This window comes from Oreochromis niloticus, linkage group LG17 (assembly GCF_001858045.2).
Source record: "Oreochromis niloticus isolate F11D_XX linkage group LG17, O_niloticus_UMD_NMBU, whole genome shotgun sequence".
In the NCBI taxonomy this organism is placed as follows: Eukaryota; Metazoa; Chordata; class Actinopteri; order Cichliformes; family Cichlidae; genus Oreochromis; species Oreochromis niloticus.
The window spans coordinates 13,660,316-13,684,072 of record NC_031981.2 but is presented as its reverse complement, the minus strand read 5'-3'; the positions used below and the strand labels follow the sequence as shown (position 1 = coordinate 13,684,072).

At 40.1% G+C, this 23,757-nt stretch overlaps 1 protein-coding gene across 3 annotated transcripts in view; it reads left to right on the top strand.

The window, feature by feature from the left end:
* Positions 1-23,757, top strand: part of anks1b (ankyrin repeat and sterile alpha motif domain containing 1B) — a 255,384-nt gene that overhangs the window by 146,398 nt on the left and 85,229 nt on the right. For all 3 annotated transcript variants that reach the window (XM_003444938.4, XM_005451590.4, XM_013271197.3), the window contains exons 12-13: positions 4,293-4,429; positions 19,283-19,469. In XM_003444938.4, coding sequence (XP_003444986.1) covers positions 4,293-4,429; positions 19,283-19,469 — 324 coding nt within the window. The remainder of the gene's footprint in view (positions 1-4,292; positions 4,430-19,282; positions 19,470-23,757) is intronic.

Genomic DNA, 23,757 nt, shown 5'->3' with positions numbered 1-23,757 from the left:
TTTACATCTTTGCAAATCATGTTTCTCTCTGTTGCTCGATTATTGTTCCTGCTAGCATTTTCTCAGTGTTTATGATTTCTTCTCTAATGAACCTCATTTTTTTTGTGTTACTGTGAAAATTGGACCTACTTACTGTTTTTCTGTATTCTTGTTAAAATGCTGTTTGGTAGATTTTTGAAAAATCCATGTTATTAAATATCAATAAACAATATGCAGTTAGGTGCATAAGTTTTTTTGGGGGGGTTTTTTAGCAAATTTGCCTCTGTACACCATCACAGTGGATTTTAAATCAAACAAATAACAGTGCTTCATTTTTAGAAACTTAAAATAATTTTTATGACTGACTGATAAGCAGTTGTGTGGCAAGGTGAGGCCTGCTCTATAATTTTACGACAGACTGAACTGATAAAAGATCTGGAGTTGAGTCCAAGTGTATTTGCTTTTGGTAGCTTTTTACTGGATACAAGGCCCAGAGAGATGTTGATAAGAGTGAGAGGCCATCATTTTCAATCAGAGAGATGTGAAGTGGCTCAACCCACAGCGTGGATATAGTGCAACATGGTAGATCTTATGTTAAAGCGTGAGCTCGTATTACTGTCAGTGGAACTGGTTTACTAGTATTTACTGATGATCTGACTGCTGATAGAAGTACCGGTAGCTGGATGAAATGTCAGATTTAGCCAAATGGATAATGACCTAAAATGTACTGAAAAAGGATCCCAAGAATTTCTGAGAATATATAAGAAATTATATATTCTTTCTGTGTGGTTGTTAAATGTTGACTTAAAAACAGATGGCAACAGTGTTTGTCAGGGGATTGGGAAGCTCATCTTGTAACCGGAAGGTTGCCGGTTTGATCCCCAGCTCTGTCTGTCTCGGTCATTGTGTCCTTGGGCAAGACACTTCACCTACCGCCTACTGGTGATGGCCAGAGGGGCCGATGGCGCGATATGGCAGCCTCGCTGCTGTCAGTCTGCCCCAGGGCAGCTGTGGCTACAGAAGCGCTTTGAGGGTCTTGAAAAGTGCTATATAAATAATAATAATATATAAATAATATAAATTATTATTATAGGGTAGAAGCTACATTTGATACACCAGACACCGTATCTTCTGTATTTTATTTCTTCTCTATTTGGCTCACATTTTTAGGCTGATTTCAACCTTTTAGACTGAATATTGTTCCACCACGAATGTCTTCAGGGATCTAATGCATCTGCTGCTATCCTTTTTTTCTTATGGCACTCTCAAAAGTTAGCATGTTCTTTTTAATTCTTAATAAATTCTGTCATAATCAGTAACAAAAAATGTTGAGTTTACTTTCAATTACAGTAAAAAAAAAACCTGAATACAACTTTTCTTTATCCTTTTCAAATAATTTGGTACCTCTTCTTGCTTTTTCTTTCCACATGAAGATTAGAATTCCTCCTCTGCAGGCTGACATCCTGGTAAATGTAAAGTAAAGGCGTTTGTCGCTCATTAAATAACAGGACGCTGTATGTGTCATTATGCAAAACATCAGCAGCAGCCCCACATTTCTCCCTTTTTTATACATTTGTTCTTTTTGAATAGGTGAAGACGATTTGTGGGAGTTGTGAAAAATCACACCATCAACGACATCCAAGTTGAAACAACAACAGGGAGCACTCCTTTTATTTCAGTTTCCATTTGAGATGAGCTAAGTGGTCGATCATATTTGGACCTGCCACATAATTAAAAGTTATGCGATGATCTGGTAAGAATGCAGTGTTCTGCTGGGAAACTGTGGGTCTGGACATTCATATCAAAGTTACCCACCTTAACATTGTTGCAGCCCAAGCAGATGGCAGCACTCTCCCTACATAGGAGCAAAAATAATCAATCTGCAGAACTAATTAATTCATCCAATCCAGGATGCACAGGAACAAGCCTGAAACACTACCAGTGGTCCAATGCCAGATGCCACAGGACACCCCCACAGAGCTGCTGGCCCATTTTGGGACATGCTAGAGCTCTATTGGTGGCACAAGGTGGGGGTGGGGGGGCGTACATACACATAGTAGGCACGTGGTTTTAATGTTGTCGCTTTAGTTAAGAAACAATCCCTGGACATCAGATGAAATATATAATTCTGTTCTTAGTGCTGTTGTGTCGGTGTGTACATGTATGCACACTTGTGAGGTAATAGTCCCGGCTGGATCTCACACTGTAATTGGATGATATTCTGGCATCTGATAGAGTCCGTGTAGGCAGGTGGTAACTGACAGAAAACATCTAGCGAGTGTGTGTGTGTCTGATGACAATATTGCGAGAAAGCTGTGTTAGTCTGGGTATTGTGTCTCTTCCAGTTGATTAAGACAAATGCTTTCTCCCACTGAAAGTTAATTCAGTCGACTTCAGCACTTCTCTCTTCTTACTTCCTTTCTTGTCTTTTTCTTTTCCTTTTTCCTCCCCTCTTCTCTGCTAAAGGATCACGCACTGGGGAAATTAGCTCAGATACTCTGTAATCAACTGCACACACTGAGTGTGTGTATAGAAAACTGAGATAGACATCAAACTGCTCTGGACAGCAGTCACGTTTTCCTGCTGTGGTTGTTGCTGAAGCTTGTAAAATTACAAACTGGCACTCACCTCTCTTTGGTTCTCTTCAGTGATAAAACAACTGTGACTACCAGGTCACTGTTATGCGGAAGTACTGTACATAATATGACACATTAGCCATTTTGCTGAACTCTCATGTGTTTCTTCTTTTTTCCTTTTTACCAAATTGGAGAAAGGAGCTTATCAATGGTAAACGTATAAGTAGTTGACGCAGATTCCTAGAAACTCCTTGCTTAAAATAACTTCTTGTGACTACAAATAGTTTGGGTATAAATATTCTGCAAAACGACTGCATTTCCATCAGTCTCAGCTGTACCTTGTGTTTAGCGGGAACTAGAAAATGCTAACATGCTATTACACCACCTACGTTTTGTTTCCTACATAAACTATTTTGCTGTCTATACTGCTTCATGCTGCCAACCGATATAATCTGAAAAGACTGGCTAAGCTCTTACCTGCATTTTCTAAAGACTGAAAACAGAGCACTGGGGAGATGCGATAATCTAGTTTGCTTTGTTAAGAGCATTTACATCCATCACGCATAACATTATGACCACTTACAAGTGAAGTGAATGACACTGATTCTCTTCATCGTGGCACCTGTCGGTGGGCGGGATATATTAGGGAGCAAATGAACATTTTGTCCTCCAAGTTGATGTGTTAGGAGCAGGAAAAATGGGCAAGATTAAGGATTTGGGAGAGTCTGACAAGGGCCAAATTGTGATGGCTAGATGACTGGGTCAGAACTTATGATGTGTTTCCAGTCTGCAGAGGTCATTAACCATCAAAAGTGGTCAAAGGAGGGAACAGTGGTGAACCAGCGACAGGGTCATGGGCAGCCAAGGTTCATTGATGCATGCGTGGCGTTAGGGTTGGCGTGTGTGGTCAGATCCAACAGATGAGCTATTTTAGGTCAAATTGCCTAAAAATTTAATGCTGTTTCTGATAGAAAGCTGACAGAAAAAGCAGTGCATTGCTGTTTGTTGGTATGGAGCTGCATAGCCGCAGACTAATCAGGGTGCTCATGCAGATCACTGTCGCCAACAATGGGCACATGAGCATCAGAGTTGGATGGGAAAAGGTAGCCTGGTCTAATGATTCACGTTTTCTTTTACATCACGTGGAAGGCCAGGTGCATTGCTTACCTGGGGAATACCTGGAACCATGATGCACTATGGGAAGAAGGCAAGTCGGTGTGATACTCCGGGAACTGCTCTGCCGGGAAACCTTGGGTCCTGTCATTCACGTGGATGCCGCTTTGATCAAGCATCTGTGTGATGAGCTGGACAAACACTTCCGATCCACACACAACTTACAGGACTTAAAGGATTTGTTGCTAACTTCTTTGTGCCAGATACCACAGCACACCTTCAGTGGTCTAGTGGAGTCCATGCCTCAATGGGTAAAGATGGTTTTGTCAGTTAAAGGTGACCCAACAATATTAGGCAGGTGCACATAATGCTATGCCTGTATATCGCAATATTTTGACTGGCTGTTGTTAAATGTCTGTCCCATAATACTGCATTTATTCTGTGTTATTTTGTTCCTCAACTTTAACTGTGACTGTGTTTACATGCAAGTTTAAATCCAAACACATCTGCTCACAGAAATGGTCTTTAGACTCCGCCCTCCTGTGGATGATGAAGGGGGCAAAAAGGGCAAATCTTCCCCCTCTTCTTTCTACTTGTCTCTCACTCTTTCTCTCTCCCTCCAAGGTCACTTGTCCCATGTAACGGTGAGTGAGGGGGAGCACGGTAACCATGGCAACTGCTCAACAGGACCCACACCAGACTGCTCGCCCCCCTCCCCTGACACAGCCCTGAAGAGCATCGAGAGAGTCATCCGCCCACAGGTGAACACACAAACACTGACAGAAAGACAGACAGACAGACACACACACACACACTAAGGAATGCGTTGTAGAAGCACCTGATGCATTATTGAACATCAGAGCATCCACCCACAAGTAGCTTAAGCACCTGCACACACACACACACACACACACACACACACACAATGGTAAACATCTCTCTCTGTTTCTGATTGTCTCTCTGTTTCGTTTCATCTACCTTCCTCTCTCTGTTCCTGTTTCTAGTAGTTTAGATTATCTAAAATTTCCATTATGTTTGTGCTTATAAGCATCATATTCTGGTAGCAAAAACCCAGACGGTCCTTTGAAACCAGGGTTGGAAAGTTTGACTGTGTTTGCTGCGTTTCTGTGAAAGATGCTCCTGTTCTGGTCATAATGTGATTTAATTTCCATTCTCAGTGTCTTATTTTGGTCTAATTTTAGAATATTTTCTTAAGTCACAAAACCTGCTGGAAGTCTAGCCTGCGGGGGCACGTTTTGCACTGCAGGTATAAAAACATCAAGTTTTTTGTATTTGAACAAACAGCTTTGTAACGTCTCTGCTGTGTCATCTGTGAAGCTCCACACTGACATAATTGGGTGCGATTGAGAGATTGTGGTCTGCTGCTGCACCAGCTACACTCTTGTTAATAATTCAGTTGTTGATTCATGTTAACTTTCACCTTTCACCAGCGTCTACATGTGCCGAACAACCGTCGAATGCAGCTGGGTTGTGCGTTGACTGCGGTCAGAATGCGCACCAATAGCTTGCCAGTCACTGCATTATTTAGCAGATTATTCCCACTGGCGCATTAAATTAATATGATTTTAAAATTCAGATTTTATTTAATTTGTCTCGCTCTCATTGAGGCACCAGTGTGCATGAGCTTGAATGCATACTGACAGTTCACGCTTGCGTCTCTTTGAAATTAATGTGTGTGTAAGGAGAGCTTACATTGATCCATCATCTTTACAAATTAGGGGGTAACCAGGGTGGGGGGATAGGGAGGTTGGGAGTCAGTTGGATTGATTTTTGTCAGAAATGCTAGTTGATCCCATCTCATCAGCTCCTTGTTTCACTGTGAGATTTTTGTCAATTACAGACTGCTCCATATTTGTCACATGTCTTTTTAAGGTGGTTTTTAGACATAAGCTAAAACAGTTAATTTGGTGAATGTATGTTATTCATATTTCTTCCTGTTTGCCCTGAAAAGATAGCTGGATGATTAAAAAAAAAAAAAGATGTGTTATGCCTTATTCCCAGTTTACTTGTAAATAGTTCTTATATAGTGCTTTTCTGTTCTACTTAAGCACCTAAAGGGCTTTTTTACGACATGTATTTTTAACCCATTCACACACAGATTCATACACGCACTTTTTTCTTAGTCTAAGTTCATTTACACACACATTCACTCTCAGGAGCACTATCACTATCTTGCCTAAGGATGCTTTGGCATGCAGACCACCAACCTTCTAATTAGTAGATGATCTGCACTGCCTCCTGAGCCACAGCCGGTCCTGTACAGCCTGCATCTGCCACACTATCTTCACTAACACAGGAAACTATATGATACATTGTTTGTGAAAAAAGGTCCCCTGATGAATAGGCCTATATTACTTTCTTTTCGTGCTGGGAGTTATATAAACTCCTTTTGTGTCACTGTCTCAGCAGCAGCTGTACCTGAATCTATGCAGCTTCACTGTTTATTTTTTAATGTTAATGGCACAGATGGTACAACACTGATCACCTGGTGATTATATTGGAAAAATAATGATGAAGATTGCCGAAACACAAAAAGCAGTCGTTGCTAAACACAACGATCCTCATCTAGACATTTGTTTTTGTCATTGTAGCGAATCATTTGTTCACTATAATAAAGGTCTAATGAGATCTGGATGAAAAAGTCAAACCCAGACAGCCAGAAGTTGAAGTTCATCATCTACTGCTTAAGAAACAGAATCATTTATGGATATTTGTATGAAATTAAATAAAAAAAAAATGCTTCATTAGGGTTATTTCAGTGAAGGAACCTCCTGTGAGCCAAGTGAAGTGTGAAAGGAATGTGTATTAAATGTGTATCAGCATCATTATATCACAGATAGATGCTTTGCCTGCATTACAAAGCTTTCAAAACTTCACTTTCTGTGTACACCAGCAGCAGAATTGATTATTAATAATATGTCTCTGATCTTGAATAACTTCAAATCAACACTCGGCGATTCACACGCAACAGCAAATCACGTTCATTAGAGACTTTGGATTAATTTATTCCTCGCTTTTTCGGTCACTGGGAAGATAGTATCAGACACCCGAGCGCAGCGCGAGCGTTTCGCACCTTGATAATTAAAGGCAGTTGTTTCTCAGTGAGCAGATGATGTGTGACATAACACTGAAGAAAATATTGAACTCATCTGCTTGTTTAGTGTAATGTAGTAATTATCTTGTCAATGTTTTTCAAGATTTTCCTTGAATCAAGTGTTTCATTCTTGTTGAAGATTAAGACAGTCGTTTCTTTAATATCTGATATGTATAATGGCGTGAGATAAGTAGACCTTCTGACTCTCTGAATGGCCTTTACTCACCACAGCATCTTCTCTTCTTGCCTTGTTTTCTTCACCCACCCCCACCCATTATCATGGGTCTATCTTTGGCATGTGAACTAATGTGTGTAGAGGGATCACATGCGGCGCCCAGCGGGCCTCCTCTCGGCTTGAAGCGCACATAATCAAGGAGCACCAGAGTTCAATTTTATAGTGCTTAATTAATTCTCTAGAATTCATTTCATTTGATTTTAGTGCTCCCGCTGGCTATTTCAGCAGTACACACAAGCAAGCAAAAAGTTAGTGAACCCTCTGGAATTACCGTGATTTCTGCAGTGATTACTCATATTATGTGGTCTAATCGTCATTTGACTTGTGAGGTTAAAACAACCAAACACTGGTGCTTTTCATCTCTTTTCAGACTGATTAATCGCATTGTCCAGGCTGGAATAAGCAACAACATCCATTAGATGTTTCCTTTAGCTAATTATGACATTTTCCAAAACAATAAACATCTCAGTTAAACTTAGATCTTGAATCCAAGATCTCATTTAGTTTTTTTTATTTGTAAAATGCAGGTCAGTGGCTTATTGCATCTTCTTTTCTTTTCTTTCTTCTGCACTGATATTCTCCCCTGGTACAGTTTGAAATTCACTTTTTCTCTCAGTATTTGCAAGGCATCCACGCCCTGAAGTAGAAAGCAGCCCAAAATCATGATGCTTCCTCCACCATGTTTCCTCAAAGCAGTGATAGTAGTTTTGTGTGATTTGCCTTTATTCTACTAAATTTTTTTGTTTGTTGTTATTGAGACCAGGTGTTTCCTCTGTGGTGCTGACAGTATTCTTTCTTTCTAAATTGGAAACATAGATTTCAGTTTTGTTGCTACATTTGAGGGTTTTTTTTAACTTCTTGCAGGATTGTACTTTATTATGTAGGTTACATATTTGCAGTAAAATTACTTCTAGGCAGAGTAGTACTGTAGCACTCATGAATTTGCTCTCTTTGGGAAGGATTTGAGGATTAAGGAACGTGTAGGTCTTTAGAAATGCTTTTGTAATATACTGTTGTGTGCATCTCTGTCAGGTTTTTTCTAAAATCCTGTGAATGTTATTGAGATATGACTCACACTGGCCACTCTTTGTCAAAAAGAGCAAATTTTGTGAGTAACCACACTTTAGGCACCTTTATTAACTGGGAAAGGCACCGCTCCAACACGTCCAGTCTCATCTCCTTAATTGGGACACCTGACTCCAAGCAGCTTTGGGGGAAACTGTAAGCACAGACGTCCTTTTGCTTTTTCTGACCTGCACCATCAGTGTCTACTCAGTGTGTTTGATAAAGACATGAAAACTCTGTGTTATTAGTTTGATCAGATTGTGTTTTAATAAACACTTACCAGCCACTTTATCAGGTGTTCGGCTGTTCATTATTGCAAATTAAATAATAATCAGCCATTCAAATGGCAGCAGCTCGATTCATTTAGGCAGATAGACGTGGTTAAGACAACCTGCTGAAGCCCAAACTGAGCTTTAGAATGGGCAAAAAAAGCGCTTTAAGTGACTTTGAATGATGCATGGTTATTGATGCTGGCGATCAACTGATTTTCCCCCAAACAAGCATCTCTAGAGTTTAGAGACTGGTCCCAAAAGGAGAAAATATCCAGTGAGCGACAGTTCTCTGGGCAAAAATGGCTTATTGATGGCAGAGGTTGGAGTGCTTTGAGCTGTAGGAAGGCAACAGTAATAAGGAAAAAACACATGAACACATGACACATCGAACCTTGAAGCAGAACAGCAGCAGAAGACCAGATCGGGTCCCGGTCCTGTCAGCTAAAAACAAGCAATTGAGGCTGCAGTTGGCTTAAAAAAATGGTCACTAGAAGGTAGTAAAAATGTTGCCAGGTCTGAGTTTTGATTTCTGATGTTTTGGTGTGCAGGATGTTTTCTTTGCACACTCTTGGCCCCTGATTTAGACTTCTATGGGAAGTCTATTTCATAAGTTAAAAGGACTTTCTGGCTGCATCTTAACCATACATCATATCGTTCCACGTGAACTGACATGCACCTCCTGAGAAATGTCGCTATATGTCCAATTGACGCAGCCAATGACTGAATAACACGGAAGTTTAAAGCATAAATTACGATGTAGACTTTCTAGAGAAGTCTTAATCTGGCAAGAACCAACTGAGCATAATTGACATCATGAAGAGTTAATAAACTGAGTACTCAGTGAGAGTTACTGAAAACAAGCAGTTTATCTCACCCTGATGGTGAGATTTTCTGCCGAACTGGCAACGTAACAATTGCAAAATGGTGCAAGATCAAGTGATTTGCTGCCACGGTCTCTTTTTGCAGTGTGCCATCCCCTGAAGACCAAAAACTCTCCAGTTCTGCTGCATTGACTCAAAGTGTATATTTTTGTTCTTTAAATACTTGTTTAAAAGAAGCTATTCAGCTCTTCGACTGGTAATACTGCTGCGGTCATAGACCCCTAGCCAGTCACTGAAAAACATATGTGATCACTTTGTAAATGGGGAAGGAGATCACAAAGACTATGCTGACTGATATCCACAGGCTTAATGTTCAGACCGTTTTCATTTCTTTTTCCTTTGCTACTTTTCCAAAACTGTCAGCTGGACATTTTAGATCTCCACAAGCTCTTGATCACAGACATGGCCAGATGGGATGTGGAACACAGAGGGGATGAGAGATGTAAAAAGGACAGAGATCCATGCATCATGGGGTTATCAGTTTTAAACCCACTGGCTCAGTGTCCTACTTTGCTGTGTGTGCGTATGTGTGTGTGTGTAAATTTTAATAACTGCTACTTGCCTACGAGAGCTTCTTGGTTATTGAGAACACATGACAGAACTCGTGTTTGTGCCCACAAAGGCTGAAGTTGGTATATTTAGCTGTAGTTGTACATGCCAAGCTGACAAATACACTCACTGGTCATTTTATTAGGTACACCTTGCTATCACCAGAACTGCCTTAATTCTTCTTGTCATGGATTCAACAAAGTGCCGGAAAGATTCTTCAGAGATTTTTAGTCCGTATTGATCCGTGATGTGAATCTCATCTTCCACCACATCCCAGAGATGCTCTGTTGTTTTGAGATGTAGGTGACTGTGGAGGACATTTGAGTCCAGTGGACTCATTGTGATGTTCAACAAACCATTTTGGTGAGGTCATGTGAAGTGTAGCCTTAGTTTTCTCTTCTTAGCTGATGGGTTTTCTCAGAGAACTGCTGCTCGCTCTTTTTCAAACTATTCTTTGTAAACCATAGAGATGCTTGTGTGGGGAAATCCCAGTAGATCTGCCCTTTCTAAAAGAATCAGACCAGTATGGCAGGACGAACATGCTATGTTTAAAGTCCTCTTCCCCATGTGTACATTCGTAAATGCTCTAAAATGCTGCAATGGGATTGGCTGATTAGATATTTGTGTTGAACAGGCATATCTATTACAGTGTCTGGTGAGTGTTTATTAAAACACAATCTCACTAAACTAATAACATAGACTTTATCCAACACACAGGGTAAAGTTGCAGGGTAAAATGAGGTTATAATAAAATGATACAGAAGCAAGCATTAGCATTTGGAGACAGGGGACCTGTTTGTTAAAAGTCCTTAGAAGCAGTATGAAAATAAAAGTGTGTGTGTGTGTGTGTGTGTGTGTGTGTGTGTGTGTGTGTGTGTGTGTGTGTGTGTGTGTGTGTGGCCCATTACTAAAGCTCGGGCTCTAATTTTGCTTTTGCTTACCTAATGTGAATGTCTGCAGTACTGGGATCTCTCTCTCATACACACACACTCACACCCACACAGAAGAATATGTGGAAATAAAGTATGCATTGCACACATTCAGATCTACCTACCCTGGATCTGTCACACTTCAACACTTCCCTGATTGAGCTGATAGCTACCCTGGCCACATGAAGACAGTCAAACACACTCAGAGAGTAGATAAAGCGAGCCAACTGCTTTCTGATGCTGAAGCATGGAGATAGTACTTTCCCCCTTACAGAGGCTGAGAGGATGCATAGACGCACACAAAGTCCATAATAAAGGCGCCAAGTATGACAACGCTGTCACTCTTAAAACATCACCAGAGCGTTCAGAAGGATGTCAGTCAAATCCCTGTGGATGATGTGCCTGTGTGGAAACCCGATGACTTACTGTACAGTCCCACCTTTCCAAATTATTGTAGTTAAAGTGCTCTTGAGCAAGGGACTTAAAGATCCTTATTGTAACTCAGTGGGGGAAAAGGGTGTTGATTTTGGTGGTGGATAGTGGATTGTTTTGACCAGTCCGGAGCAAGTGCACCTAAATGTGATATGTGTAATTTTAACATCAGTGCAGAGTAATTTTGAGATGACAGCATAATTACAGTAAACAAACAGGACCATCACAGAAAAGACTGCCTGCCTCTGTTAGCACCAAAGACACACTTATAAGCTGCCCTTTCGGGACAGATCTCATTGGAAATGTGAAAAGGTTAAAAACAGTGAAAACGTGTTGTTCTTCAGAACAAATGGAGGTAAAGTTCTCAGACATTATTGTGATAGCAGATGATAAACCAACCAATCTATCCAGTAAAGAGATTGTCTTAAAGGCTTTTGTTGGTTTTAGCCTCAAATTTAATCACTCTTCTAAAACATGTAAAAGATTTAGTAGTACTATCAGCCCCACTGTGAATCAACACCTAGCTTTACAACTCCCATGCTCCCTTAATTGTAGGCTTTCTGCTAGCTTGTGGCTTGTAAACAAGTAAACAAGGCAGGTTTTATGCAGTGTGTCTTTTGTTTTTTTTGGTGGTCTCTGCTAACAAAGTAGCATGATATCCATTTTTAAAGTGTTGTTTGCACGCCAAGGTGTACATTTTTAATCAGCATCACACTGAAAAAGACCATCAGGAGATCTATAATAAGATCTTATGATGTTATCATGTTGTCTAAGAACCACCTTGATAATGTGTGGAACCCATTTATGCCATTTATGCACATATAACACGTATAAAAACATATCATTTTAATGCCACGACATTAAGACCTCAAAAAAAGTTCATATACGCATCATATGACGCCCATCGCATTGCCTAGCAGCCACCTACCAACAAGATAAAAGGACCCAACATATAAACAACATCTGACATGTGTATTTTTTTTTTCCGTGTGTATGTTTGATTAAATTGCTTTTGCTGATACCTCAGGTTTCACTGTAGGTATTAACTTATATTTGTAAGGATAATTTTTGTTGCTCAACAGCTTTAATAATTCCACTTCAGCCATCACACTGGAATTTAAACAAAGAAAAAGTAGCAGTTGGAACTGACAAGGAAGCTCATTGGTGTAGTCACCGTCAGCTTTATGGAAAGGCCCATCTAAAAAGATCACTGCGCCCTCTCAGCTGAATTCTGCTGATATAACTAAAGTATTAGTTAAATTAAAGTTTACTGTTCACTAATGAAAAACATAAAAATGCACATTGCTGGTAAGTTATTCCAGCTCAAACTGAGGTTAGTTATTCGGTTAGTGTTTCTGATGCAGTCACCAATGAGCCTATGAGGCTGTGCAGGTCAGACTCTGCAAAATACCCTTGATGTCTCTTTGGAACTGAAGAGAGGTCATTCATCAGCGTATGCAGCTAGTCTTAAAGAATGACCCTACTTGAACTTTGCAAAACAAATGGAACTGTGCTGAGGGCACTCTGCACTCACAGTCAACTATATGCAACTTTCCCAGTATGTGGTAAATTCATTTAACCGCTTTGCATCTGTAATCTAACACAGATATATCTGCATTTTCTGAGTTGGTTTCTGTGAGTGTGCTATGCGTGTAAGGTTGTAATCAAGCAGACTGGTTAATGATTTTGGTTTAAAGTAGCAAAACAGTGGTTATCACTGTTGACTCACAGCAAGAAGGTCCTAGGTTCTAATCCACTTCCCAGCTGTCAAGTTTGCATGTTTTCTCTGTCCATACGTGGACTTCCGCTTCCTCCCACGGTCTAAGACTGTGACATGCTTGCATCCAAAGGCTTGAATTGTATGTCAACTGATAATTGGCTGTAGTCCCAGAGTATAGGTGTATCAGTCTTATGGGATTCACTCAGCTTTAAATGGAAATTTATGTAAATTTGTAAATGACAGAACGTGCTGTGTATTTTAGTTTATAGTCTCTGATTTGTGGGCATAAATTAGGGTGACCAACCGTCCTCTTTTCCCCGGACATGTCCACTTTTCAGTCCGAGGCGTCCGGGGGGATTTTCGAGATTGATAAAAATGTCCGGGTTTTCCTGTAGTCCGACAGAGGACCCATGTGTGTGACATCATCCCCGAACTGCTGCTTTGTGAACGCTTGTTCTGCGCTCACAGACGGGACAGACAGCGCGCAGCAAGGCGCCTAATGACGTTTAAAAGATGTGTTTCTTTAAGCAAGTTCTTCATGACCGAGCCAAGTGTCCTCTTTTTTGGAAATTAAAACAAACCTCTAGACTCTTCACTCAACACCTCACAGACTGATTATGAATCACATGGGCTTTTAGAGCTCATTAATCCTTTCACTCCCATCAGTCAGTTAGATGCTGAGGTTGTTGCTTGTGCCACTTGCCGACTGCTGTAACAGTGTTGCTCCTGTTAGTTAATCTCACAGGAAATTTGCTCGGATTTGTCTGTAATTACAGTAAACACTTGCTTTACATTTCCATAAATACATCTGAGTGTTTGTGCCAGCTCTTCATATGGCCCACATTGTCGTGTGTTTGTGTAACAAACAAAAGACGAGAGAAAATGGAGAGAATGGGGCCCTCGATTTATACTGTTCAGTTCATTTTTCTCAACCCTTCCTTACTCCACCTGAACATTTTGAAGTTATTGCAACAAGCAGGAGACCTTTCTGTGTTTGTGGTTAAAGAGATTTTCTTTCCCAGCCGGTGGCCCCAGAGGACAGACTTGGGTCATGCACTGCTAATAGAAGTGACTCAAGCTAATACTAAAATCTCTCAAGTGGGAGTTGCACATCTGAACTTTTCCCTGCCGTTTTCTGCCTGTATTAAAAGGATTTGTAGCTGGGATTTGGATGCTTTCAATAAATGATGCAGTTCAATAAGTTATGAGCCAAGAGGACTGCTAGTCTCTGCTGGCCTCTGCATCACATTTAAATCATCTGTCACAATAGATTTGGTGGGAAAACAAGTTCAGTGCTTGGTAGCAAACAGAAGGTAAATTACTTCCTGGATTCCTCACAATCTTAGATGATGGAACAAAATAAAAGACTGTTTCATCTGACTGAGGGATAGAGCAAATAAACACAAGGGATGGCAAGTGTTAGCAGAGAATGGTGGGGAGGACACTTACAATTCTAGGAAGATTATTTTGTGTTTGTGTGTGTGTTTGTGTATACCATGTTTACATATCTTTGTGGGGACCAAAAATTGGAAGTTTACTATACTTGTGGGGACAAAGTGCCCATCCCCACGGGTTTGAAGACATTTTTGAGGCTCAAAATGTTTTAGTGTCAGGGTAACAATTAGGTTATGGTTAGGTTTATGCTAAGGGTTAGGGAAAGGATTATGTCAATTTGGGGAGTTTGGGGAACAGCTAAAAAAAACCCTGAAAGGTTAATAGTCTGCACATAATTCCTCAACTGGATACAAGTGCAGGATGAAAAAGTAGGAGAGCCAGATTCCAATAATATTTTATTCCACATGGAAATCATTGATTGGAAAAATGGACCTGCCATCACCTGAAATTTAAAGCGTTCTTCATTAGCTATTAGGTTTAATTTAAAAAAAGACTGAACCTTTAATCCACATTTGGTAGATGTAAGTGCTCCTACCTCCACATGTATGAGTCACAGAGGAAGAAAGGAACAGTCCCTTCACAAAAAGATCTTTAGCATGGTGTTACTTTTTCAGAGAACATCTACAGTATTTTAATGGAGGAATAAAAGTAGAGCAATTAACTGAATGAGCATGACATGTTATCCTGCTGGAAGCAGCCATCAGCAGATTGGTCGACTGGTCGTAAACGGATGGGTATGGTTGGGAATAGTATTCGGGTAGGCTGCGTTGTATAAACAATGCTCAGCTGGTACTAAGTGAACAAAAGGTGTCATTCAGTGTGGTCTTCTGCTGCTGTAGCCCATCTGCTTCAAGGTTCAACATATTGAGGATTCAGAGATGCCCTTTTGCATAGTTTGGTTGTAAAGGTATGCATTTTATTTAAACCCTAGAAATGGCTTTATGGGAAAATCCAAGTAGATCAGCAGTTTCTAAAATACTCAGACTACCAGCAATCATGTCACTTTCAAATTGTATACGTTGCTGAAATATGTCATGCACTGAATGCAGCTTTTTAAATTCAGTACATGACATATTTCTTAAGGCAAATAATGAAAAGGAAGTTTGATCATTACAAGAAACACACAAGAAACAGAGCCATATAGCTGAATGGGGCAAAAACAGCATGCATCAAAAGAAAGTGTACAAAATCCAGAGATGAGTAGTGGAATGCTACTTGTAAGAGTTGCAGTTAAGAGTTTGTTTTGGAATTGAGGGGGGAAAAGGAGGTTTTAGATGTTTACTCCTTTTTCTTTTCTATTCTCTTGTTCTTCGCCGCCCTCTGGAAGCAGAAGCATCGTCAGCTCGGCTCTTTTGAACATTTTGCCTTCCGAGTTTGTGCGCTTACATCTTTCTGTGGACGTGTGTGGCAGCTGAAATAAAAGACAGACATATGCTATTTGGAATGCTCCACACTCAGGATCATTACCTCTAAGCTAATGTTAACAGAGGACGAGCTGCTGTAGCAACTGAAAATATCAGTTAAAATCAGAACCATAATTAATTTTGAATCTACTGCTCATGTTTCACTTACAAAAGCAACATTTAGAGACAAATAAGCCTCATTCTTTGGTGTATTTGGCATATATTATGTTTTTTTGGGGTTTTTTTTGCATTGCTCCCCTCAGAAGCATAGTAAATATTTCTGTGGGGAGTTTCATTCATCAGAAGTGGTGATATTCCTACCTTCTAATCATGAGATCCGATTCTCATGTTATTGATAAATTAGCACACAAATGCTGGGTTGCAAAAGTGTCAATTATTAGCATTTCAACACACGTAGCTTGTTAAATGACCTTTCCCCCCCCCTTTGCTATGTTGTTAAAGGAAGGAAAATGGTTTCTTCTAATGTTTAGTCATGCATGGGGTGTGTGTGTGTGTCTGTCCTCATTAATCCCCTTCCAATCGGGCACGACATGTTCATTAGCCCGCTGCCTGTTTGCATTGTTAACGCTAAGCCTCAGCCAGAGCTATGGCACATGTGCATGTTTTTTTTTTTCTTATATGTGTCAATGAGTGTGCGTGTGCAGGCTCTTAACAAGCACAAGTCTAGAGAACAGACACATTTAATAGTTTGAAAGAAGAGGAAGACAAATGCACATAGATGAGCCGGCGATAAGTACAGTAAGAGAGTGATGCTTTAGGAGCAGTTGATGTACCCTTTAAACTCCCTGAAGACGGAGACACACAAAGGCTCAGATTGCCACTTTAAAATACCACGGTGTCTCATTTAAAGGAGTTCACTCATTCTGTGTTCACGATTGTTTAATCTCATTTTGAGCCCTCGGTGTTCTGTTGTTAAGCTTCCAGTAACACATTTTGATTGATGTCACACATGGCTTGTAGCAGTGTCTTTATTTTCCACAGATTATGTATGCTTTAGATCGCAGAGACCTCATAACAATGCCTAAGTTGTCGGTTTGTTTAGAATTGCTTCTGTTGCACGACCAAAGACAAATGGAAAGACTAATGAAGAGAATACGTGGCTTTGACAGCTAGTTCTTGTAATGTCCCTCCCCTTGCCCAGTCAGTGTGTTTCCCTGTTGGGCTCATACATCACCGTCTTTACTCCCTGTACCCTTTCTGGGTTGTTGTGATCTTGTCTGGTTGATGCATTGGTCCTTTAAACATCCTTAGTCTCTGTTGGTTTCTCCTGCTCCTGCCGTGTAACTCCCTGGTGACTGACTTTCCACAAAAAAAAATTAAAATGAACTCTGTGCCATATTAGGTTCTGTTAGCAGTGCTTTGGACTTGAGCAGTGGTGTATCCTGAAGTGTTCACTCTTAGCTGGATATCATTTTCTCTGTGTGTGTGTGTGTGTGGGTGCAAAAATTCTTCTTCATTCATCCACTTAAAAGACCAAACACACTGCACCAAATTGACCTTCAAGTTCAGTAGCGGTGTACTTTTGGGTGGATTTTTTTCTTTTATTGGTAAAGTTAGTTGGAAATGATTGTTAGACACTAAAGAAATGGAATAAACAGCTCTACCCCAGCCTACCTGCACCCTTAGAGCTCACTCAGCATGGCGTACCTTGTCTAATCGATGCAAACAAGCAGAAAAAACTGTCAGATTTTCCCCTAAGCTAGCTTAAAGGCTGCAGCTTCATAAATACTGCACAGACATGAGAGTTTGGGTTAGCGTTAGTATTCTCACCCAACAGCACTTATTTCCCAGAATAGAGAAAGATATCCACGGCATTCAAATTTGTTATGTTAAATTAATCATTCTTTCGTTGTCCTTCCTTTTTTTGTATATTGTCTTCTCTTTCTACTTTCCATTCTTATTTCAATCTCGTACCTCTTACTTTCGTCAGTGATCGCTTGCTTTTTGGCCAGATCCTCCCTATCCTGTTTCAAATGTTTACCTCTACTCATTGTTCTTTTGTTTCTTCCTTTTTATTTCTTAATTGCTTTTCTTTTCAGTCAGCGTGTCTTCACTCTTTAGATTTTTTCATCCTCACTCAGCCTATTTCCCTGTTCTTGTTCTGCTTTTGTGTTTTTCATCCCAGTTTAGTTCGGCGACTATTTCAAAGCCCAATTTGAATGCATCATGCATAGAAAAGAGCCTCCTCTCCTCCTCCTGCTTTCATTTCCTTTTATATTCTTTTCCCATCTCTCAAGGTTTAGTTTTTATACCTTGAGTCACAAAATAGACCGTGAAGGTCTTACGAAGGTTGTTCTGTTGTGCGTGTGTGTGTCTGTATCTCAATATTTCAGGGTGATATTTTGCGTTCAGAGTTCACTCTATTGATTCCCTTAGCCTACGTCCTCTGAGTTGTGATTGCATATACATGCGCCAGCAGGGTTTTGACTGCCTGAGTTGTTTGTGAAGCATAGCAGCAGGTTGTTGAGAGCTGCAAATGCCTCATTATGTAAGATGTGTTTACCAGATGCCAGTCTACAGTTTCATTTGTCCTCTGTCTCACTTTATCACTCACATTTGCGTCTTCTAAGCAGCCATTTTGGGTCGCTTCTTTTTCCTGTTCTACCTCTGTCATCTGCTATCTTGCATCCCAGTTTTACATTTTACAAAAAACAGATGTCCCTATCTTATGTTATACACATTTTTTTGAAACGATAGGAATACATGCCCTGACTTAAAACAATGCCTTTGTGTTTTTGCCTCATATGGTGTATTTTCATGTATGTTTCAATAAACTGCTGCATCCATTTCTCCTTTTCCTAGCATCATGTAATGAAGTGGGGGGGGGGGCCTCTAAGCAGTGATTGCACCACCCATAAACTCATCCAGAAAATAATAAAATAATAAAATAAAATAATAAAGGGATTTGCTTTTGACTACGAGAAAGCACAAGATCTTCAGCAACAGAAGTGGATCTGTCGTATAAAAAGGAAAATGAAAATAAAGGGTGAGAGGATCAAAACAAAAATAAGGAAAATTGCTTTACTGAAATACAAAGAATTGGTAATTAAAGTTATTAGCTGGTCCCTGTGGTAAAACGAGTGATGAAAAACAGATAACTCTTCTTACATCTCATGATGAGTGGGAACATTTATTGAGCTGCAGGCAACTGCATTTTATTTTTGGTATAAATCAAAAAGGGGCTGTTTGTTCACAGAGAACTGTATTTCTCTAAAGCTATAAATTCTTGCAATTGCAATTCTTGCAATGGTTCCCTTTTAGTGGCGATCTGGTCATGAACAACATAAAGCTGCAACACAGCATAATATAATGTAGGATCTGACTTAGTAAAAACCTAAAAAACCTCATTCATAAACAGGAAACAGGTCATAATAGCACAGAAATCAAAAGATATACAAATAAATACCCTGCTACAATGAAAATGTGAAACTGAAACTACGTTTCTCGCAAATGTTTTTAACTGTTAATTTGTGGTGATTCAGACAGGAAGCAAAAAAATCTGTTGTCTGGCAAACCTTTTTCAAGCAACCTAAACAAAACCAAACACTCCACAAAAAAGTTTTGGACTCTCAAACCCTTCGTCTTCTCTTCTCCCAGCCCAAACAGCGCACCTCTCTGTCTTCATCCTTGGATGTCCAAAGGCCGGTCAACCACAGCTGCGAGCCTAGCGAGGTGAGCTCTTCCCTCGGCTACGCCAGCTTCAGCACCAGTCCCCCTGCCAGCCCTCCGCTCAGCCCCAACCAGGAGGACTCTGCAGGTTCCAACGACGACTGTCAGCTCACAGGTAAGAAGCATTAAATGCCCTTTTAGCTTCAGTTTTCCAGTTACAAAACAAGATGATCATGACTGAAAGCCTGAGCCTCAAGTGAGAACAAGTCTCTTACCTGGAATGTAATGACATCTCACCTCCCCGAGGGGAAGGAGGGGGAGGCAACACAGATATCTTCTCTAAGGAGTAATGCTGTGCTATTTATATAACCCTTTGCATTAATGTAATGGCAGCAATCAAAGCTACTAAAACACCCCTTCCTGTTTTAATAGATGCAAATTAAGACTGAGTAACTTTGGAATTAAAGGGGAAGTGTACAATTTTAAGGTGGCATCTAAAGGGCTGTTTTATTTATTGATTGTTCTATGAGTGACTTCCCTAAGTAATTTATCATTTGGTCAATTAAGAAAATTAATTAAAGAGATTTATTCATTCTTTGTTGCTTGACCAAAAATCTGTCATATCAGTTTAATGAAAAATAACATGGTTGTGAATAATGTTTTTTTGGATTTTCACTAACATGTTGCCTGAATTATTCTTTATTTTTGGATTAGTGGTGTTTTATCATCAGAGGGGTCTATTCTCAGTGAAGCATCTGTAGAGAGGGAGTGAAATGTGGTTTGAACTAAAATGAAAGGGAATGTAAAATCTGTTCGGAATATTTAAAATACCACATTTCTCATGTGTATAAGCCAGCTGGTGTCTTGGTGACTGCCTCTCTTACGAAATATCTACTCTAATAATGCATAACGCACATATTTTATCTGAAAGTGAATATAATGAGTGCTTGTATGTTTTGCCATGTGGTGCATCATTTCTCTTGCACTTGGGTTGCTCATTATAACATAGCTAAGACCACCTTTTTTTATTCCTGATGTTTTCCTCTGACATGTTGTCACTGTTGCCTTGGTGTAAGTGATGCTTAAACTCTGACTGCATGGGAACCAAATACAACCCTAATCTCTTTGTCCTGGGTCCCAGGAAATTGAAATCATATTTCTACTCATTCTATTCTGGTGGCCATAACCGAGTGGCAAGCACCTTAGAGGCTAAGAACATGTCTGAGAACAGCTGGAAGGTGTACAGAGTGCACCATGAAAGCTGGATCATTTCTGATGGAGATGAATTAGAGATCATGATCCAGGCTACACTATTTCCAGGCAGATAGTTTAGCAACAGTAACTTTATCTTTCAGTTAGGCATCAGTCACACAGCCCTGGAGACCCTAGAGACCCACGCCCCTCGGTTGGTGAGTGGTTGTTGGACGTTAATGGCGTTAGTGCTTGAAATTGGTTGCAAAGAGGTATACGATGCAGTACCAAAAGTCTTCCTGTGATTGTTTTCGGCGTTGCCAGATTGCATTGGTGACCATCAGTTTGCGTAGGAGTTACAAACAAACCAACAAGCGGCAGTGAAACCTGAAAAATCTAGACGCAAACCAGAAGACACAACTTTTACTCTTAAGCCAAGCAAGTTGTAGTTCTAGTTGGTGTTGCACTCTTCAGTTTCACAGTTTAGCAAGCAGTTTGCAGGAAATACTGTCTTCTATACAAACTGTGGCCAACAAGAGCAATCTAGAGGTTTTTTAGTCCCACACTGTGTTCTCTTTGAGACCAATTCTGCATGTTTACAAACAAGCAACTTCCTGCAACCACTCACCAGTTGGGAAATACATATTTTTGCTTAGCAACCAGTAGTTACCTTGGGGTCAGTGATTGGTCTTTAGGCCTGTGTGACTGTTGTTTGACAAGCAATACTAGCAGCCTCTAGCAACCAGTCACAACCAATCTAGGACTGCTAGTTGGTCTCTAGGCCTGTGTGACTGGGCCTTAACTAAATAGATCACTGCAGCGAGTGCCTTGCTGACTTCATTCATCAAAATAAATGAATAATATCTCTATTTGCTGCTACTTGCAGACTCTGGAGCCACTCAAGCTATTGCTGAAAGGATAGTCCTATTATTTATTAGTGCAAACATATTGAAAGATGCCAGTTTGGGTGTGTTTGCATTCAAAGTTGTCAGAACATCCCAATACAGACACATTAGCATGATGTTTTTAGATTATATGCAATTTTAACTAACTAGACTTTGTTTTGACGAATACAGCAACACCAGCTACTTTTACACAGCATCAGTTGCTGCAGGTTGGCTCTGACACCGAATGTTCAGCGGTTAGTTAGACCTGTCGGGTAATGCAGGTTCACAGTTATGAAAATGCAGCATTTTCAAAACTCCCATTTTCCACAAGCAGTGTGTTCCTCTCACTGGCAAAAATAATGGATTATAATGGATTCCCAGAGGACTCGTGATTTTCTCCTCATCAAAGAAACACCGGTAATTTTCCAACCAGTGAGAATTTAGTCAGATGAAAGCATCTGGGCAACCAATCAGCCAGGTGATCTGGAGACTACAAACTTCAAACTTTCCTCTGTCTTTTCCCTTAAAGCTAAATACACCAATGCTTTGCAGTTGTTAAAAAAATGTGAACTTACTGTTAAATATTCACCAAAAACCTTCTTTGCTTTTGCAGAGAACTCCACTAATCATGGCAAGCCAGTGAAAATGAATGGATTTTGCCTAATATATTCACCATTTTAAATGCTGGTGGGGATGTAACGAACAGATTAATGTTAGAGATTAAACTATTACTACTGAATAAATCATGTTAAATATATTCTTTTTAGTCTGGCATTAAAAAAGCAAGATTTTAGGGTAACAATATAGCAGATGAATCACACATCTGTTCAGCTTTGATGCAAATCAGGATGCAAGCTTGTTTGGGAGGGGGAATCCGCTGGCTATCTTAAAAACTAGGCTCTAAGACATCAGCAAAAAATCCTCTGTTAGTCCGGTGGGGACTCCCTTTTACTGTCACACCAGATGAAACACTGTTTCATCATTAGATGCTCTCCCCCGCTGAGTTTCAAAGTTTCTTCTCCAAAAGGAATATTCGGAGTAATGAATGAGGTGTTCATATAAGAGTCCTGTAATCAGTGCATCTGAGTCTTAAATCTGCACACGTGCACTTTTCACTGCATTTATTTAAGCTCACAAAATAAAAAAGTAGCATAAATGCTAAATAATGCAAGCATGTTTACTATTCACATGCCCCTTTTTTAAAAAATGTGACTGCATATTTATGAGTTTGACACATTTTTAATATCATGGACTTTCCATTAACGTGTATGTCTCTGTGTAAATTAGGGAAATATTTTTAAATAGTCCTTAAATTATTAAAAATCAAGTCGTTCATGCGATGATTTCTGCTCCTGGTTTTATGTGTGTATGTATGTATGAATAAGGTGGCTATAATGCATGCACAAGACCAATAAATAAAAATGGCACTTTAAGGTTTGATGGTAGTTAGCAAACAGGAGAAAAGTCAAAAGTGGAAGAATATTACAGCTGTCAAAAAGTTCTGAAAAATAAAGAAAAATGAGGCTCTGCTCAAACTTCACCAGGTAAAGCTAGCATGTCAAATGTACCAGAAATATGCACCATCACTGGAGATTAGAAGTGGGTGGGCGAATAGTTCCAAGTCAACACTGAATATTATTTTTGCTTGAAATACCAAATCCTACAGTAAATCCCCTTTTTTATTAAAAAATAATTTTTGTATGTGTACGTCGGCACAATGTAATGCTTTCAATATTTAATAGAAACATAACGATTTGTGTATTTTATGTATTTCTGTATTATGAGATATTTATTTCTGACCTTCATTTCCTTGGTGTCATTTCCTAGAACCTCGTTTGTGTTACCATAGTGATGAAATCCCTGTTGTCATGGAAAAGTGGTGGCCTTGGCGATGGTTAGCTTGTGACGTGGTAATACTTCCTTCTCTCACCTGGCTTTCAGTCCAACTGTCCCTCACAGCCACAGCTATCGGGCTTCCAACAAAAGAGGCAAAGCAAGGGAAGCCGTCCAGGCAGGAGACATATTCTGTGTGTGTGTGTGTGTGTGTGTGTGTGTGTGTGTGTGTGTGTGTGTGTCTGTGTGTTTCATCCAGGAGCAGTTCAGAGACCCTGCTAGACTTTGATCTGAGTAGAGCCTCAGCAGGGGAAAAACACATTCATTATCAATCCACAGGTGCATGCACACAGACACACTCGCGCGCACACACACATGCACACAGGCGTAAAACTGAATGAGACATCTTCATCTAGTATTCCTATTGAAGCATTGCGGTGGTATTTATGTTACAAGACTGTGTTATTTCCCTCTTGAAGCTACATAATGAGCCTTGGCCTGTCACTGATATCTGGTGGATGACTTCTGAGGACAGAAACTGAGGAGCAATTA